We start from the raw sequence: 21,126 nt of genomic DNA on the forward strand, positions 1-21,126 counted from the left end.
GCTCCTCCCTCTTTTTCCCCTGCCCCGCTACAAAGTTTCTCCCTGCAGGCGGTCACTAAGTCCGATGTGCTAAAGGAGCTCCTTAAACTTAACCCCCAAAAAACATCTGGGTCAGATGGTTTGACCCCTTCTTCTTTAATGTTGCTGCCCCTATCATTGCCAAGCCTATCTCTGACCTTTTTAACCTGTCTCTCCTCTCTTAGGAGGTTCCTATTGCTTGGAAGGCAGCCATGGTGCATCCTTTGTTTAAAGGGGGAGATCAAGCTGATCCTAACTGTTATAGCCCAATTTCAATTTTCCCTGTTTATCAAAAGTGTTGGGAAAATTTGTCAATAATACAGTGACTGGCTTTCTTGATTTTTTATAGTATTCTCTCTGGTATGCAATCTGGTTTCCGCTCAGATTATGGATGTGTCACTGCAACCTTAAAAGTCCTAAATGATGTCACCATTTCCCTTAATTCTAAGCAATGTTGTTCTGCTATTTTTATTGACTTGGCCAAAGCTTTTGAGAGAGTATGGCTAGAGGGTACACTGTCCTTCTCTCAGCACATATCAAAGCTGCAGGCTAAGGTTAAATCTAGACTTGGTTTCCTCTATCGTAACCGCTCCTCTTTCACCTCTTTCACCCCAGCTGCCAAACTAACCCTGATTCAGATGACCATCCTACACATGCTAGATTACAGAGACATAATTTATAGATTGCCAGGTAAGGGTGCTCTCAAGCGGCAAGATGTTCTTTGCCATTCGGCCATCAGATTTGCCACCAATGCTCCTTATAGGACACATCACTGCACTCTATACTCCTCTGTAAACTGGTCATCTCTGTATACCCGTCGCAAGAACCATTGGTTGATGCTTATTTATAAAAAACCTCTTGGGCCTCACTCCCCCCTATCTGAGATACCTACTGCAGCACTCATCCTCCACATACAACACCCGTTCTGCCAGTCACATTCTGTTAAAGGTCCCCAAAGCACACACATTCCTGGGTTGCTCCTCTTTTCAGTTCGCTGCAGCTAGCGACTGGAACGAGCTGTAAAAAAACACTCAAACTGGACAGTTTAATCTCCATCTCTTCATTCAAAGACTCAATCATAGACACTCTTACTAACAGCTGTGGCTGCTTCGCCTGATGTATTGCTGTCTCTGTTGCCTTTGCCCAATAATGTTTGTACCATGTTTTGTGGTGCTACCATGTTGTGCTGCTGCCATGTTGTGTTGCTACTATGCTGTGTTGTCATGTGATGCTGCCATGTTGTGTTGCTTCCATGTTGATGTCATGTTGTGTTGCTACTATGCTGTGTTGTCATGTGATGCTGCCATGCTATGCTGTTGTCTTAGGTCTTTCTTTACGTAGTGTTGTGGTGTCTCTCTTGTCGTGATTTGTGTTTTGTCCTATATTTTTATTTTATTTTTTATTTTTAATCCCAGCCCCCGTCCCCACAGAGGCCTTTTGGTAGGCCGTCATGGTAAATAAGAATTTGTTGTTAACTGACTTGCCTAGTTAAATAAAGGTTATATATATATATATATATATATATTTTTTTTTTATATATTGGCAGAGGAAGGCATACTCTCAGGTGGTCCAAAAACCCCACCCAGCCAAACAAGCTGACATTTCAGGCTGTCTTTTCAAACAAGTCTTAAACTAAAAGTGCATTATCATAACTTTCCCAATTTCACAGTATTGTTCCAACCTCATAGTGTGGAAATATATATAAAACACAGAAAAATCACGTTTTAGACTGCTCTGCCCCTTTGAAGGCACAGTCTGCAATATTGCCCAGCGGTCTAAGGCACTGCATCGCTACAGACCTGGGTTCGATTCCAGGCTGTGTCACAATTGTCCATGACCGGGAGTCCCTTAGGGCGGTGCACAATTTGCCCAGTGTCGTCCGGGTTATGGGAGGGTTTGGCCGGGGGGCTTTACTTGGCTCATTGCGCTATAGCAACTCCTTGTGACGGGCTGGTTCCCCTGCAGGCTGACTTCGGTAGTCAGTTGAATGGTGTTTCCTCCAACACATAGGTCCAGCTGGCTTCCAGGTTAAGCGGGCGGGTGTTAAGAAGAGCGGTTTCAGAGGACGCATGACTCAACCTTCGCCTCTCTGGAGCCCGTTGGGAAGTTGCAGTGATGAGACAAGATGGCAATTCGATATGACGAAAAAGGGGGTAAAAAAAATCTATAAATGAGTATAACTTGTAAAAAAAACTTTAAAAAATGAATATGACTTATAAATGCCTTATGAGCTTGTCTTAACATACTGTATCATATCTCAAATCGAAGGAAATTATTGCTACATGCAATTGGGTTTTTGGTCATTTAAGTTTTAGCTAACAACGGATGGGTAGCTTCAAATCATGTTTAAAAAAAGTAATGTTGATCTCAGGGAACAGACATGATAGCAATTAAGTGATCTTTGCATATGCTTATAGTATTGGATTGCATTTGCTCCATTCGTTGTAATAATGTTGTTAGTCTGGTTTGATGGTGCATATATTGAAGACGGTGGCTTTATTAACGAGAGGGATTCCCTGTATGGGGAGGAGTCAGCTGCATATGGAGGCGGTTCAGGGAAGAGTTTTCCTTCTTGTGTGTGTTAAACTTGTGGCAGTCAGCTGTTGGATGTGCAGTGTTAAATGTGTGTGAGTGGATGTTGTGTGTGACTGTGTACCCAGCTCAATAGGACAACGTGAGAGATAACTACAGGAGATTTTCCCATTTGTTTGGTGCTTTTATCTAAAGGAATAGCCTACCGACACCGATTGTCACGCGCCCCGCTCTCTTGGCTCCCTGTGTTTCAGCTCCGTGCGTTTCTGTGTGCTAGTCCAGCAGGTCTCGAGGTGAGTCGTCCTTTCTTTACCTGATCTGATCCGTTATGTTTCTGTTTGGAGAAGTGCCGCAAAGACTACTTTCTTGGAAAACGTTATGTTGTTTATGCTTACTTTACATATGTCATGCACTCAGATAGRGGGGGGGGGGGGGGGGGTGTACATTGTAAACATGCCCCCTGACAGCCTGGCCTATAGGACCAACTCACACATACTGTTGAGCAGACTAGTCTACCAGTTCCGTAAAGCAGAAGTCGCCTACAACAACAACAACAACACACTATGCATCTTTACCTAAGTCACTGACTAAATCATAATAATATGTTTTACATTTTATACAGTGTGTAGAGTGGGCCTCAAATCATGGTTGCATCAGGCCAGAGTCTGAGGTTCTGTTAGTTTATGGCAGTAAGTAGTTACTTTTGTTTGTCTGCATGGCTGACTGTCATAAAGACCATGACTTATTATACATAGACATTACATAATGTAATCTGCACCTTTTATGGTCTCAGCTATCTGACTGGCTAAGCTGCACTGTCACTGAGTCATCTGTCAACCCTCCTCTCTTGTGCTCTCTCTCTCTACTAATCAGCTGTGCCTCTAGATATTGAATTGCAGGATCAGGTGTGTTAGTGCAGAGAATTTTGCTGAATAAGCAGAATTTACTTGGGATGGGGGCCTTCTCAATAAAACCACACACCCACACACTAGAGGAGGCTTGTGGGAGGAGCTATAGGAGGACAGGCTCATTGTAATGGTTGGAATGGAATAAATGGAACAGAGTCAAGCGTGGTTTCCATATGTTTGTTTGATACCATTACATTTATTCCATCCATTACAATGAGCCCATGTTCCTATAGCTCCTCCCACCAGCCTCCACACACACACACACAGACACACAGGGCCCTGACATTATTAAGTTGCTCTTTGTTCCAGTCAGCTCTCTGGTCCTCTCTGTATGGCCAGTTAATCAGTTTCTCTCTCTCTCTCTTGCCCCCCCCCCCCCCTTCTGAAACACAAATGTCAGAAAATGTCAGAAAATGTCAAGTGGGTTGTGTTTCAATACATCAACATGGTTATTAGATGGACATGGCATGTTATTAACACCCATTCCCTGTCCAACTAGAGGCCAAATAACATGAAGCTAGTTAGTCTCTCTCTCACATGAAGCTAGTTAGTCTCTCTGTGTGTGTCTGAATGAATGAAGGGGTCAGTGTGATAAGACACGAGAATGGGGTAGCTGTTAATAGCTGGCTTCTATTTTCAGCTTCTCGAGTTAGTGAGTTGGCCCAGTCATGTTTCTCCTAGCGTTAAAGCTCAGACATACCGGTAGAATTGTCAAACGTTTTTCTGCCGACAGTACTTAGCACCTCTGAACAGAGTGTCGGCAGTCTTTTGTGTTCACACAGCAACGACCTTGGAGGTCTTCAGCCACTCAGCCTTGTTAACATACTCCAAACCAGAAGGTGGCAGTAGTGTTGCTTGGCAACGCATGTCCATGCGTATAGCTTGGAAGCTAGACCATAAGCAATCTGCGCCAATGTTGCTTTTTTGTAGAAAGCCATTGTTGATACTAGCCAGATGCCCACAGCTAAATAACTACCTAGCAAAGTGACAAATAAACAATTTAATTCACTTTCCATAATTACATACTGCCAGTGCTAGCCCATAGCCAAATGTTTAGCTAGCTTGCTGATGTTAGTGTATTTGCTAGCTAGCACAACATAGCTAGCTAGGTAGCTAGCTAGGTAGCTAGCGAGTTAAGGACACTGCACTAACTTGGCAGTTGTTTCAAGGATACTATCCATTGTGATTGAATTATAATATCAGTACTAGCTACAGAGGTTTCCTAGCTTGTAGGAAGTATTTAGTGTTGTGTGCATTGCGTCTGTGCAATTGGCTAGCTACCATCCCATATCCTACATTGCATATGAAGTGTGACTGGCTTATCCGTGGATATATGGATGCTGCCCCATGTGGGGGATATTGCTCTTTGATTGGCTCAAAGTCAAGTTGTTGGCCACTGATGAGCATTGTGATTCTACAAATAGAATGGGTAGGTTCGTCGCTACCGGGTCGGCATACAGCAGGTACTGTTTTTGTTCTAGCAAGATGAGGAACGACCTTCCACTGATAAGAACCGGTGAGATTCTCTATGTGTTCCATGCTTTACAGTGAGTTAGCCCAGTCAGTGTTTCTCCTAGCGTTACAGTGCTGCGGCAGCCCACCGAAGATTGCCTACTAGCAATGTCCAAGGTGAAAATGTTAACTTCCACTTAAATATAATTTTTGCGTGCTCTTGGCCATCAGCAGTTGAAACAATAACAAAGTGCTTTTCCCACCCCTGTTTCTGTAAAAAGCTGAGGGATGGTGCTGGAGAAGTGTAACCAGCGCTAAGGACTGATTGATCATCCATGATATAAAAAATATAGTTTTAACCATGTTTAAAGTGCTATATAGTGTTTGTTTACATTTCTTTGTTTACAAACATTGGAGTAAAACACGCTTATATTTTGGGTTCTGATGGGGTCTGACAGTTGAACTAAGCGGAGGCATTTATAAGTTATATTCTTTGAGAATCAATGCTTACATATCATTCATTTATAAGTCCAAAAATGGATGTAGCAACTGCAGATTGCCTCTTTTTTTTAAAGTGGAAGTTAGGATTTGTCCCAGGGGAGAGGAACTGCCCCCTCTCATTGAACCACAAGTTCAAGGCCGACCGCCTTGTGGGCATTGTTAGCAGGAAACAGGATCCCCATTTATAGTGAATGAACAAATATCAATATTTGTGTAAAAAAAAGAAAGAAAAAAATCTATCATGGTACCAATAATTTTATTCTAATACAGCTAGCTAAGGGCATGTATGTCCTTGAACCAATTATTTTAAAATCACACACAGAAGAAGTTTAGTTGCTAATGGCAACCTGCAGTACCACAGTCAGCCTTCAACTTGAGTTACACAGTGAGAGGGGGCAGCACTGAGCTAGCCTGCAACATCACTTCCTGGAGTAGCTCAAACTGCACGTCTCCATAAAATGCCATCTCACCAACCTAATTTGTCTCCAATGTGCTATTGAGTCTTCACATAGGAATAAATGTATCATGTGATCGATGGCTTTGTCCATTCATATACTGTATATACAGTCATTGATTTGTCCCCAAGCAGGCAAGGTTAGGATAAGCTTCATCATGGTACGGTCAGGAATGTGGCAGTGAGTTATCTGGGACCAGTGTGCTTAGTCAATGCATGTAGACCAATTTAGACACTCTTAAGACTAGCTAATATTAGATAAGAAAGAAGACTTGAGTACTAGACCACGAAGCACTTTTAATGGAGATTCTCTTTTGAGCATACTTTTTAGTTCAGGACTATAGGCTTACTTTTTGTCTGGGAAACTCGCCCTTAGTCTGTCACTCTTCTCTCTTTTTCTTTCTCTCTCTCTTTCTTTCTTTCTCTCTCTGCAAGTGTTAAGTAGTCATGTGATATGGGATAATCCCTTATTTAGTCTGAGGAGTTGCTGTGTTTGAGAAGCATCAGAGCTGTGTGTGTGTGATTTTGTTATTGTCTATCTCTACAGTTAGGGTTCCTTGTTTGATGGTCCGTTGGTCTCTCTGTGCAGGTATCTGGTCAGTGGAGTGAGAAGTAAATGTGATCTCCTGAACCGGAGCCTGCAGAAGGATAACATGGCCTTAGCTGGGTGTCCGGACTACTTCCTCCTCCAATCTAACTTCCAGGTAAAGACTATACACACACACACACACACACACACACACACACACACACACACACACACACACACACAACACCTGTGTCTGTGACTATAACCATAGTGACAGGGCTGAGTCTCACATGTTTGCATGCCTGCCGTAACCGTGACAATGCTCAGCTGACACATAGACCCCTTAGAAGTGGTTATAGAAGCAGTAGTATTTAGGGTTTCTTCAACTGGCATTTCTGAAAAACCTGTGCATTTTGGGATAGTTACCCTAGTAGCATTACTATTATTCCACTGTACTAGGTAGCCTAGTGGTTAGAGCATTGGGCCAGTAACCGAAAGGTTACTGGATCGAATCCCCGAGCTGACGAGGTAAAAATCAGTCGTTCTGCCCCTGAGCAAGGCAGTTAACCCACTGTTCCCCGGGTGCCGAAGATTTGGATGTCGACTATGGCAGCCCTCCGCACCTCTCTGATTCAGAGGGGTTGGGTTAAATGCGGAAGACACATTTCAGTTGAATGCATTGTTATACAATTGACTAGGTATCCCCCCATTCCCCCTTACTACTGTAGTGAATGAGGCTATTGTGAGTCAAGCAGACTTTTGTGCTTTAGTCTGAGTCTGAACCGTTGTGTCCTATAGGACTAGACTGGAGGCCCTCAAGGCCTATAAATAGACCAGCAAAACAAACAACTTCACAACATCAGACACACACCACCTTTCCCACCCACCCCAATCAGCATTTTAGTTCATTAGGGTTGAAAGCGTGGAATGTGTGTGTGTGTAAGCTGTCATGCTGTATCATGTTGATGGGCCAACCTTATCCATTATATAATGTATTGTCACACACACACACACACACACACACACACACACACACACACACACACACACACACACACACACACACACACACACACACACACACACACACACACACACCTGTCTCTTATACACATCTAGATGTGTATAAGAGACAGCACACACACACCATGCAGCCTCTCAGGGCTGAGACAGTAGGTTGAGTGTGTGTAGATGAGGATGAACCTCTCTTCCACATACTGTACTTACATAACTCTCTGGGTATATTTTGTCCATCTGAGCCATGTTCCAAGACTCTCGGAGCGGAAGAGCTGAGTGCGTGTGTGTGTGTCCAAGTGGGAGAGCTGGATGTGAGCCATGGACACATTAGAGGGAGAAACGCTTTGTGTGAGTGTGTAGCAGAGAACCATGCTAGAAGACTTTTCTCTCCAAACTAGGCTTTAGCTCAGCGGGCTAATTCTGTCTTGTGGCACACTGATAACCTGTGTTCAAACCCAGTGGTCTCCATATGCGTGGATATGGTGTGTACTGTGCAGGCCCGAGTTCTACCATGCTTGCTAAGATGGTCAGACCTGCTCATTTTTACAACACTAGCTTCTCAAACCGCTCTCTTTCACCACCTTTTGTCCTCGACCTGTTCAATACAGTCAGAAAAGACCTTCCGCAAGGTAAGGAAACAAATACCTAAATATGTCAAATTGCTAAAATATCCCTTTATTGTGGTAATATAATACTTAACTCTGTCCTACAGACATGGGAATGTGGTAGTTACAACCTTCCTGCACAGTTATGTGGTATCACTGCTGCCATGGACCTGTGTGTCTGTGTGAAAGGTCAGTATGGTTGTGGTTATAGGACCGTTCTGGTGTGTGTGTCAAGTTTGTGTATGACTAGCATATTATATGTGTGTTATGGAGTGTTTGTGTTGTGTAGTTCTGGTTTCCACAGACGTATGTATGCAGCAGAGCTGTCCCTGGAAAATCCTTGGCTGCTTCTCGGAGCTGTAAATCTCTCTGGGCGTTTATGGATGTTTTCAGAGGGGAGTGGTGTGTGTGTGTGTGCATGTAAGTCTGTGCGTGTGTGTGCCGTACCTCTGGCAGCGGGCAGTTCCTGGAAACTGTACTTCCGTGTTCTCCGCTTTCCTGGAAAATTGAAAATGTGTTTTCCTTTTTTTTTTTTTTTCGCCTCAGCAGTGCTCCTTATCTGAGGCTGCTTCGTGTGTGTGTGTGTGTGTGTGCGTGTGTGTGTGTGTGTGTGTGTGTGTGTGTGTGTGTGTGTGTGAGAAGAGCAGTCTGTGCATCTGTGTGTGCTGGCACATGCAAACGTTTGTGTGCGTTTGTATATATTGGCTGGATGACAGATTCATATCCGTGCAGACAAAACTCTCACAGACGTGTTCCAAACGGTTTCTCTTTCTCAAATGACACCTTAATCCCTGCCACTACTTTGACCAGAGACCTATGGGTACCTATGTTCCATTCGCATAAAAAAAACGATACAATGCTAAGGGAATATGCATGTTGCCCTGTAGTGTATACTACTGTTCAAAAGTTTGGGGTCACTTAAAAATGTCCTTGTTTTTGAAAGAAAAGCACTTTTTTTTAAATAAAAAACAAACAAACATCAAATACAGTGTAAACATTGTTAATGTTGTAAATGACTATTGTAGCTGGAAATGGCTGATTTTTGTAAAAAAAATAAAAATAATAATAATATCTACATAGGCGTCCAGAGGCCCATTATCAGCAACCATCACTCCTGTGTTCCAATGGCATGTTGTGTTAGCTAATCCAAGTTGATCATTTTAAAAGGCTAATTGATCATTAGAAAACCGTTTTGCAATTATGTTAGCACAGCGGTAAACTGTTGTTCTGATTTAAAGAAGCAATAAAACTGGCCTCCTTTAGACTAGTTGAGTATGTGGAGTATCAGCAAAGACCTTTCTTTTGAAACTCGTCAGTATTCTTGTTCTGAGAAATGAAGGCTATTCCATGCAAGAAATTGCCAAGAAACTGAAGATTTCATACAACGCTGTGTACTACTCCCTTCACAGTTCAGTGCAAACTGGCTCTTACCAGAATAGGAGTGGGAGGCCCCGGTGCACATCTGTGCAAGAGGACAGCTTCATTAAATCGTACCCGCAAAACACCAGTCTCAATGTCAACAGTGAAGAGGCGACTCCGGGATGCTGACCTTCTAGGCAGAGTTCCTCTGTCCAGTGTCTGTGTTCTTTTGCCCATCTTAACCTTTTTTTTTTATTGGCCAGTCTGAGATATGGATTTTTCTTTGCAACTCTGCCTAGAAGGCCAGCATCCCCGGAGTTGCCTTTTCACTGTTGATGTTGAGACTGGTGTTTTGCGGGTACTATTTAATGAAGCTGCCAGTTGAGGACTTGTGAGGCGTCTGATTCTCAAACAAGACACTCTAATGTACTTGTCCTCTTGCTCAGTTGTGCATCGGGGCCTCCCACTTTTTCTATTCTGATTACAGACAGTTTGTGCTGTTCTGTGAAGGGAGTAATACACAGCGTTGTACGAGATCTTGAGTTTCTTGGCAATTTCTCACATGGAATAGCCTTAATTTCTCAAAACAAGTGTAGACTGACGAGTTTCAGAAGAAATGTCTTTGTTTCTGGCCATTTTGAGCCTGTAATTGAACCCACAAATGCTGATACTCCACATACTCAACTAGTCTAAAGATGGCCAGTTTTATTGCTTCTTTAATCAGAACAACAGTTTTCAGCTGTGCTAACATAATTGCAAATGGCTTTTCTAATGATTAATTAGCCTTTTAAAATGATAAACTTGGATTAGCGAACACAACATGCCATTGGAACACAGGAGTGATGGTTGCTGATAATGGGCCTCTGTACACCTATTTAGATATTCAATAAAAAAATCTGCCGTTTCCAGCTATTATAGTCATTTACAACATTAACGATGTCTACACCGTATTTCGGATCAATTTGATGTTATTTTAATGGACAAAAAATGTGCTTTTCTTTCAAAAACAAGGACATTTGTAAGTGACCCCAAACTTTTGAACGGTAGTGTTTGTCCTGATTTATTGTGCTTTCTGTTTCTCCATTCACACAGGAAACTGTGGACCGGACTTCCTCCCACAGACCGGACGATTTGAATGGTCAAGCGTTTCAACTCTCTGCCCATCGGAACTCTGACCACCAAGGTGATTGTCCTCTCATCTCATCTAACCTCCCCTTTCTCCTCTGTTGTTCAAATGAAGAGGCTATAATAGTGTTATTTTTTTTGGTGCTCAGCATTTTACTCACTCGCTGGTGGATTGATTTTTCCAGAATATCCAGCAGACTCCTTGGAATTCTGTAGGAATGCTCTTCTAGGAATGCTGTGGGAAGGCAGGCTGTAAATCTTCTTCCTGTTTGACCCGTTACTTCCTGGGGGTGTCGTCAATGCCCGGTCTCCATGGCTATTATTGCTCACAGTCATGTTGTAAATATTGGCTCACTGTAAAGTATGTAGGCCTAAAGGACCATGAAGTACATTGACCTTTTATTTAGTCAAATAAAATTGTATTTGTCACATACACGATTAGCAGATGTTATTGTGGGTGTAGCGAAATGCTTGTGTTTCTAGCTCCAACAGTGCAGTAATATCTAACAATTCACAACAAAACACACAATACACACAACCTAAAAATAAAAGAATGGAATTAAGGAATATATAAATATTAGGATGAGCAATGTTGGAGTGGCATAGACTAAATACAGTAGAATAGAATACAGTATATACATATGAGATGAGTAAAAATATGTAAACATGATTGAAGTGGCCAGTGATTTCAAGTCTATGTATATGAGGCAGCAGCCTTTAAGGTTCAGGGTTATGTAACGGGGTGGAAGCCACCTAGTGATGGCTATTTAACGGTCTGATGGCCTTGAGATAGAAACTGTTTTTGAGTCTCTCGGTCCCAGCTTTGATGCACCTGTACTGACCTCACCTTCTGGATGAATGCGGGGTGAACAGGCAGTGGCTCAGGTGGTCTTTTTGACCTTCCTGTGACATCGGGTGCTGTAGGTGTCCTGGAGGGCAGGTAGTTTGCCCTCGATGATGCAATGGGCAGACCGCATCCCCCTCTGGAGAGCCGTGTGGTTGTGGGCGGTGCAGTTACCATACCAGGTGGTGATACAGCCCGACAGGATGCACTCAATTGTGCATCTAAAAGTCTGAGGGTTTAAGGTGCCAGGCCAAATTTCTTCAGCCTCCTGAGGTTGAAGAGATGCTGTTGCTCCTTCACCACACTGTCTGTGTGGGTGGACCATTTCAGGTCATCAGTGATGTGTATGCTGAAGAACTTGAAGCTTTCCACCTGCTCCACTACGGTCTCGTCTATGGATAGGGGCGGGCTCCCTCCATTGTTTCTTGAAGTCCACCATCAGCTCCTTTGGTTTGTCGACATTGAGTGAGAGGTTATTTTCCTGGCACTACACTCCCAGGGCCCTCACCTCCTCTTTGTAGGCTGTCTCATCATTGTTGGTAATCCGGCCTACTACTGTTGTCGTCTACGAACTTGATTGAGTTGGAGGCGTGCGTGGCCACACAGTCATGGGTGAACAGGGAGTACAGGAGGGGACTGAGCATGCGCCCTTGTGGTGCCTCTGTGTTGAGGATCAGCGAAGTGGGGGTGTTGCTTCCTACCTTCGCCGCCTGGGGATGGCCTGTCAGAAAGTCCAGGACCCAATTGCACAGGGCGGGGTTCCGACCTAGCCGATAGTAATTTACTTCAGTTACCATAGCTTTCTTGGGTACAGGAACAATGGTGGACATCTTGAAGCAAGTGGGGACAGCAGACTGGGATAGAGAGAAATTGAATATGTCTGTAAACACACCAGCCAGCTGGTCTGCGCATGCTCTGAGGACACGGCTAGAGATGCCGCCTGGTCGGCAGCCTTGCGAGGGTTAACACGCCTAAATATCTTATTCACGTCGGTCATGGAGAAGGAGAGCTCACAGTCCTTGGTAGCGGACCTCGTCAGTGGCACTGTGTTATCCTCAAAGCAGGCAAAGAAGGTGTTTAGCTTGTCCGGAAGCAAGATGTCAGTGTCCACGACTTGACTGGTTTTTCCTTTGTAGTCCGTGATTGTCTGTAGACCCTGCCACATACGTCTCGTGTCTGAGCCGTTGAATTGCAACTCCACTTTGTCTCTCTACTGACATATTGCCTTAAGGAGGGAATAACTAGACTGTTTGTATTCGTCCATATTCCCAGTCACCTTGCCATGGTTAACTTCTCTAGGGTATGTGGGACGGTAGCGTCCCACCTCGTGGAACTGCAGGGCGCCAAATTCAAAACAACAGAAATCCCATAATTTAAATTCCTCAAACATACAAGTATTTTACACCATTTTAAAGATACACTTGTTGTAAATCCATCCAAAGTGTCCGATTTTCAAAAAGGTTTTACGACGAAATCACACCAAACGATTATGTTAGGTATGAGCCAAGTCACAGAAAAAGACAGCCATTTTTCCAGCCAAAGAGAGGAGTAACAAAAAGCAGAAATAGAGAGAAAATGAATCACTAACCTTTGATGATCTTCATCAGATGACACTCATAGGACTTCATGTTACACAATACATGTATGTTTTGTTCAGTAAAGTTCATATTTATATCCAAAAATCTGAGTTTAGGCGGGACGCTACTGTCTCACTGAGAAAATGCTGAGCGCCAAATTCAAATTAATTACTATAAAAATTACTATAAAAATCAAACTTTCATTAAATCACACATGAAAGATACCAAATTAAAGCTACACTGGTTGTGAATCCAGCCAACATGTCAGAATTCTAATGGGCTTTTCGGCGAAAGCAAACGATGCTATTATCTGAGGATAGCACCATTGTAAACAAAGAGAGATAAGCATATTTCAACCCTGCAGGCGCGACAACGCAGAAAATATTATTCATGCCTTACCTTTGACGAGCTTCTGTTGTTGGCACTCCAATATGTCCCATAAACATCACAAATGGTCCTTTTGTTCGATTAATTCCGTCGATATATATCCAAAATGTCCATTTATTTGGCGCGTTTGATCCAGAAAAACACCGGTTCCAACTTGCTCAAATGTGACTACAAAATATCTCAAAGGTTACCTGTAAACTTTGCCAAAAAATGTCAAACTACTTTTGTAATACAACTTTAGGTATTTTTTTTTACGTTAATAATCGATAAAATTGAAGACGGGATCTGTGTTCAATACAGGATTAAAACCAACTATAGCTAGCTTTCTGGTCTCGCGCCTCTAACAAACAGGACACCTCGAGTGACTCTCGTTCAAGATGGCCGTACTTCTTCATTACACAAAGGAATAACCTCAACCAATTTCTCAAGACTGTTGACATCCAGTGGAAGCGGTAGGAACTGCAAACAGGTCCCTTAGAAATCTGGTTTCCCAATGAAAACTCTTGAAAAGAGAGTGACCTCAAAAAAAAAAAATCTGAATGGTTTGTCCTCTGGGTTTCGCCTGCTAAATAAGTTCTATTATACTCAGACATGATTCAAACAGTTTTAGAATCTTCAGTGTTTTCTATCCAAATCTACTAATAATATGCATATCTTGTCTTCTGGGGAAGAGTAGCTGGCAGTTTAATTTGGGCATGCTTTTCATCCAAAATTCCAAATGCTGCCACCTACCCTAGAGAAGTTAAATGTGGTGGTTCCTGCTTTCAGTTTTGCGCGAATGCTGCCATCTATCCACGGTTTCTGGTTAGGGTAGGTTTTAATAGTCACAGTGGGTACAACATCTCCTATACACTTCCTGATAAACTCAGTCACCGTATCCGTGTATTTGTCGATGTTATTCTTAGAGGCTACCCTGAACATATCCCAGTCCACGTGATCAAAACAATCTTGAAGTGTGGATTCCGATTTGGTGAGACCAGCTTTGAATAGTTTTTAGCACAGGTACTTCCTGTTTTTCAGTTTCTGTCTATAGGAAGGGAGGAGCAAAATGGAGTCATGATCAGATTTGCCAACGGGAGGGCGAGGGAGGGCCTTATAGGCACTTTGAAAAGCTGAGTAGCGGTGGTCTGTTTTCCCAGAGCGAGTGCTACCATCAATGTGTTGGTAGAACTTTGGTAGTGTTTTCCTCAAATTTGCTTTGTTAAAATCCCCAGCTACAATAAATGCAACCTCACTATGTGGTTTGCATAAAGTCCAGTGAAGCTCTTTTGAGGGCCGTCATGGTATCGGCTTGAGGGGGAATATACACGGTTGTGACTATAACCGAAGATAATTATCAGCATTTGATTGAGGTATTCTAGGTCGGGTGAATTACTTGAGTTTTTGTATGTTATCACAATCACACCATGAGTGGTTAATCATGAAACATACACCCCTGCCTGCCTTCTTCCCAGAGATTTCTTTATTCCTGTCTAGGCGATCTACTGAGAACCCAACTAGCTGTACAGTCTCAGACAGTATATCCCGAGAGAGCCATGTTTCCGTGAACATTAGCGAGTAATATTCTGGAAATGGTGGGTGGTGTGCGCGCTTCCTGAGTCGGACTAGAAGTCCACTCCGATCACCTCTTCTCAGCCGGCGGTGTTTTGGATCAGCCTCTGGAATCCATTCAATTGCCCTGGGGAGTACGAACAAAGGATCCAATTCGGGAAAGTCGTATTCCCGGTCCTAATGCTGGAGAGTTACTGCCGCTCTGATATCCGAAAGTTCTTTTCGGCTGTATGTAATAACACCAACAATTTCCTGGGCTACTAATGTAAGAAATAACACACACAAAAAAAACGAAATACTGTGAAGTTGCGTAGGAGCTAGAAGTAGAGCTGCCCTATCTATCGACGCCATCAGGCTGTCATGCCAGGCTTTATTATGCTAGGTTATAGGGATGTGCAGATCTCCTTACAAGCACGATTCGATACGCATCTAGATACATGTGCTCCAATATGATACAGTAACAATACTTTTTGTTTGAAACGATTCGGTGCGATTTGAAATGGATCGGCGCAATTTATGTTTCTGTCCCCCCCACCTTTTATCTGAAATACTCATCACCCACTGATTTAACTTGTCAGATAGCAGATTTAAAATGTTTTTTTTGAGCTAGTAATATGTAAATATTTATCTTTTAGAAATTAGCTATGACATACATAGCTAATTAATATAACAGTTTTGGATTTCACACCATCTCAAAAGCAGATGGTTTTGACCAAGAGCTGCTCTCTTCTCCCGTCCTGACCTGTGCGTTATTGCTGTCCTTGTTATGAAATTACACCTTTACCCTGTTCATGTAAAAATGATCAAATGCACTGACTGTTTAAAGCAGAGCTAATATTTTGTACGGTGGACCTGGCAATCGAAAACCACCAATCAGCAGTTAGATGTGCAATCAGCAAAATGTGAGTTGTCCACTCCGATAGCCCGGTACGTCTCCACCGGTAAAACAACATTTTCGACAGTGCATTTGGTATCAATGACCCAAAAAATGACATTGGTTGTCCCTCATGTAGCCCTTTGCACTTGCACCCATATACATGTTGAAAATGGCAGATTTGGACTCTGATAAGCACTTAAATTGGAATGCTGTACACTTCACATTTCCATATCATAAAACTCATGTCATATACAGTGTTAACATTTATGTTCATTATATTTGAAGTACAGTTACAGATGACATGCCGTTATTTTCTGGGTCCTCCTGAACAGAATGAGACGATGTTTGTTGTATTGTGAAGGAAATGCACTCATGACTCCATTCTATTGCACCAAAATTACGATCTGCTTCTCTAAATTGCCTAGTGAAAGCCTAAGATCATATTTTATCATTTAGCTTGTCATGTTGGAAATTGAACAAGCTTTCAAATTATACCCATCTGACCCAGATTGTGATTTATAATGGACCGTTTTTGTATTGCTTAACAGTAATTGTGTAAAGGCGGAGATGCAGGGCTGTGTTCCAAACAACACAACTACAAGTGTGCTTGCTCTAGTTCCTCAACGGCACAGCTAGGAGAGCTCAAAAAATCACCTTCTAGTTGTAGACTCTTCTTTGAGTCATAAAAGTGCATTGAAGTTGTTTAGGAACTGTGCACACTTTGGAGAGGTGTGTGGCCACTTGGAAACACCAGTTAGACCTCTCACTCAAACTCTTGTAATTTTTTTTGTCTTATGTTGCAACTACCCCAAATTTTCAGACTTCGTTATCAACAAATATAACGAAAAGTACAGTAAGTGTAAAATCAACATTCTAATGTTTGGATTCAGTCTTGTGTCAGGTGAACTGTTGTGTTCTCACCTTTGTCTAATAATTTTCCCATTATCTCCAAACTGGCCCTTTTTTAATGGCTACAGGTATTGCATATACTTTCCATATTTCTTCTGTAAGAAACATTTCAATTTAGCCCTATCCATACAGTATAGGACAATTCCCACGAGTGTAAGGAGTTAATAAAGTCTATGATTTCATATTGCGAAAGCCATTTTACAAACATCTGAATGCTGAAGGTGCCATGCAGATGTAGTCTACCAATATTAGAACAGGGATAGAGAAGGCCTACCTCTCGTTGGCTCGTGCAGCTGCATCTCTCGCGCTGTGTACACAGTTGTTATCTGACTTGTAAAGCAATGTCATATGCAGCTCCATGCACAAAAGTTTGATAGGATGAAGGAGAGGACGCATCAATTCCGTCACAACAAATTAGAGGTATTTGCAGAGTAAGGCAGAAACAATTATGAGTAAAAATGTTGGTAAACCTGCGATTCGTAACATTTGAATCAGTTTTCTTACCGATGTATGCTTCATTTGGATCGGTGTGGGCTCCCGCAGACCAATACACTTGTCTAGAGGCATATTTAGCTGGTTTAGTGACTTGACAGTATGATAACTGTAGAGAATGATCGACTTCGTTATGTTGACTGTAGAGAGTGACAGAGACTTTGGTATGTTGACTGTAGGGGATGATAAAAATGTCATTATGTTTTAAAACTTTAAATGTAACCTTTCATTTAACTAGGCAAGTCAGTTAAGAACAAATTCTTATTTACAATGACAGCCTACCGGGGGAACAGCAACTAGAGTTCAGGGGCAGAACAACAGATTTTTACCTTGTCAGATCGGGGATTCGTTCCAGAAACCTTTCGGTTACTGGCCCAACGCTCTAACCACTAGGCTACCTGCCACCCCATGTTGACTGTAGGGGATGATAGAGACTTTGGTATGTTTTTTATTTGAATTTAACCTTTTAAGTATGACTGTAGATGAATGATAGACTTCAGCATGTTGACTGTAGAGGATGATGGTTCCAGTCAGAGTCAGACAGCAGCTCTAGTTTCACTTCTCTGTCTCTGTAACAGGCCACTATGTTTAGATGCTGTATCACCTTACCTGCATAGTTGTGTGTGTGTGTGAGCTCATTAGGAATGTAAAGCATGTCAATGTCTCATTACACCATAACACCCTATATTAAGAGCCATATTTACCCCCTCTCTTTTTATGTAATGTAGGTTAATTCTCTTTTTTCTCCCTCTCCTCCCATTGGTCACCCCTGTCCTATAGATGAACCCCAGCATCACATGGCCTTGTATCCCAGACTGTCCCCAGGGTGTGTGGTTAGAGAACAAACGGTCAGACCCTAAATGTGTATGGTAGGGGGACCCATTTCTTGTCTCCAACTGATCTAAGCCTTTCTGTGTGTGGTTTTGGTGTCCCACTTTCTAGATTTAACATATGCGAGGCAGTGACCGTGTTCCCAGTGCTCCAGAGTCAGCAGACTCAGGCCTACACATGCACACACACTCAGAGCCTAGGGACACCTTAGAACATGGTAGAGGAAACATTTTAGTGGAAGGCTGGAGTCTTCCGTTATATTCCAATGGTTTCTTAGATGTCCCTCTGACATACAGTAGCTCTCTCTCTGCTCTGGACAGCATCCTAACTATCTCTAGTCTACTGTAGCTTGAGGAACTTAACTCTCGACCCTGCTCCACTACAGCCCCATTGATGGGAATGGAGGTGTGTTTGGCCCTCCTTTTCCTGTAGTCCACAATCGTCTCTTTTTTGTCTTGCTCACGTTGAGGGAGAGGTTGTTGTCCTAGCACCACACTGCCAGGTCTCTGACCTCCCTATAGGATGTCTCATCGTTGTAGGTGATCAGGCCTACCACTATTGTGTCGTCAGCAAACTTAATGATGGTGTTGGAGTTGTGCTGGCCACGCAGTCGGCGTGGGAACTAAGCACGCACCCCTGAGGGGCCCCTGTGTTGAGGATCAGCGTGGCAGATGTTGTTGCTTACCCATACCACATGGGGGGCGGCCCGTCAGGAAGTCCAGGATCCAGTTGCAGAGGGAGGTGTTTAGTCCCAGGGTCCTTAGCTTAGTGATGAGCTTTGTGGGCACTATGGTGTTGAACACTGAGCTGTAGTCGATGAATAGCATTCTCACATAGGTGTTCCTTTTGTCCAGGTGGGAAAGGGCAGTGCCCGTCTGATAGACTCGCGTCACTGATCACTTCGTGGTTGGGTTTCCCTTTTGTAGTCTGTAATAGTTTGCAAGCCCTGCCACATCCGACGAGCGTCAGAGCGTGTGTAGTAGTTTTCTAGCTTTGTCCTGTATTGAAGCTTTGCCTGTTTGATGGTTCGTCTGAGGGCAGAGCGAGATTTCTTATAAGAGCTGTCGCTCCTTGAAAGCGGCAGCTCTAGCCTTTAGCTCGGTGCGGATGTTGCCTGTATTCCATGGCTTCTGGTTGGGATATGTACGTACGGTCACTGTTGGGACGACGTCATCTATGCACGTATTAATGAAGCCGGTGACTGAGGTGGTAAACTCCTCAATGCCATTTAATGAACCCAGAAGCATATTCCAGTCTGTGCTAGCAAAACAGTCCTGTAGCATCCGCATCATCTGACCACTTCCGTATTGAGCGAGTCACTGGTACTTCCTGCTTTAATTTTTGCTTGTATGAAGGAATCAGGAGGATAGAATTATGGTCAGATTTGCCAAATGGAGGGCGAGGGAGAGCTTTGTACGTGTGTCTGTATGTGGAGTGAAGGTGGTCTAGAGTGTTTTTGTTTTGTTTTTTTCCTCTGGTTACACATTTAACATTCTGCTAGAAATGAGGTAAAACGGAATTAAGTTTGACTGCATTAAAGTCCCCGGGCCACTAGGAGCGCCGCTTCTGGATGAGCATTTTCTTGTTTGCTTATGGCCTTATACATCTCGTTGAGTGCGGTTTTAGTGCCAGCATCGGTTTGTGGTGGTAAATAGACCCCTCAAAAAATAGATAGTGTGGTCTACAGTTTATCATGAGGTACTCTACCTCAGGCGAGACAGACCTCAAGACTTCCTTAATATTAGACATTGTGCACCAGCTGTTATTGACAAATGGACACAAACCACCAACCCTCGTCTTACCGGATGCAGCTGTTCTGTCCTGCTGATGCACGGAAAACACAGCTAACTGTATATCCATGTCGTCGTTCAACCACGACTCGGTGAAACATAAGATATGACAGTTTTGAATGTCCTGCTGGTAGGATAGTCTGGAACGGAGCTCATCCCGTTTATTCTCTAGTGATTGCACATTGGCCAATAGAGCGCATGGTAAAGGCGGGTACTCACTCGCTGACAAATTCTCGCAAGGCACCCGGATCTGCACCCCCTGTATCTCCGTCTTCATGCGAATAACGGGGATTTGGGAGTAGCTCTCTCTGTGCTCAGGACAGCATCCTAGTTATCTCTAGTCTACAGTGACATCTATTGGTAAGAGCAAAATTTGCTGCATGTGTCTCCTTTTTGCTGTGTTTTAAATACACCTCTATCTCTCTCCCTCTTTCTCTCCCTTTCCCCACCTCCCTCCCGTCTTTACCCCTGTCTGTCTGTCTCTCTCTGTCGCTCTGTCTCTCTGTGTAGATGATGTGGATCTGGAGGCGTTGGTGAATGACATGAACTCCTCTCTGGAGAGTCTCTACTCCAGCTGCAATACCCACACAGAGACGGCCCCGCTGCTGCACAACAGCCACGTGCACACCCCTCATCACGGGCACGCTCCTCATCGGCGCGGCCCTCGCTCCCAGCGCCCTACGCCCCCTATTCCCCCCTCCTGCCCCCAAGAGAGGCTGTGTCGCTCCCAGCCCGTACACATCAACGCCTTTAGGTAACTATGTCTCTCTCTCACACACACACACGTGCACGCACACACAGTATCTCTATCTTTCTTTAAGTAAATGTAAATCTGTGATTGAGGTGTCTTTTTTATTTTTGTGCAACTCTGTCTCCCTCTACAGGAGGCTCCAGGAGGAGCAGCAGCAGTGTCGTCCCTCCTCTCTCCCTGCCATCATCAACCCCTTCCCTGAACTCTGCACCCCCACTGGCTCTCCCATCCTCAGCCTCATACACACCACAGACAACCATGTAAGCACACACACACACACACACACACAGACGGAGTGACTTTTGAGTGCGAGTGCGTGTCTGTTTCTGAATCAGCTGACTGGACTGTAATGTCCTGGCATAATGTTGTGTTTGGCCGTAGACCTGCCTTTCTTATGTTACTCAACAGTTCACTCTGGGTTATCATACTTGTGTGTGTGTGTTATTCATTCTGGTATGATGGTCATTAATCACACACACACACACACACACACACACACACACACACACACACACACACACACACACACACACACACACACATTTGGCACCAGACAGGTGACTGGAAAGATTTCAATTGATCTGACATTTGAGAAATACATCCATATGTATTGGGTA

General features: G+C 43.5%; 1 protein-coding gene across 2 annotated transcripts in view; it reads left to right on the forward strand.

Moving 5' to 3' along the window:
- Positions 1–2,544: 2,544 nt before the first annotated feature.
- grb10a (growth factor receptor-bound protein 10a) overlaps positions 2,545–21,126 on the forward strand; it is a 52,266-nt gene continuing 33,684 nt past the window's right edge. Inside the window, exons 1-5 of one of the 2 annotated variants that reach the window (XM_023976253.2) lie at positions 2,545–2,843; positions 6,455–6,569; positions 10,468–10,558; positions 20,269–20,512; positions 20,643–20,769. In XM_023976253.2, coding sequence (XP_023832021.1) covers positions 6,519–6,569; positions 10,468–10,558; positions 20,269–20,512; positions 20,643–20,769 — 513 coding nt within the window. In that variant the 5' untranslated portion in view covers positions 2,545–2,843; positions 6,455–6,518. Of the gene's footprint in view, positions 2,844–6,454; positions 6,570–8,123; positions 8,206–10,467; positions 10,559–20,268; positions 20,513–20,642; positions 20,770–21,126 lie in introns of those variants that run through there. The other variant, XM_023976254.2, reaches the window with a different exon arrangement.

This window comes from Salvelinus sp. IW2-2015, linkage group LG31 (assembly GCF_002910315.2).
Source record: "Salvelinus sp. IW2-2015 linkage group LG31, ASM291031v2, whole genome shotgun sequence".
NCBI classification, from domain to species: domain Eukaryota; kingdom Metazoa; phylum Chordata; class Actinopteri; order Salmoniformes; family Salmonidae; genus Salvelinus; species Salvelinus sp. IW2-2015.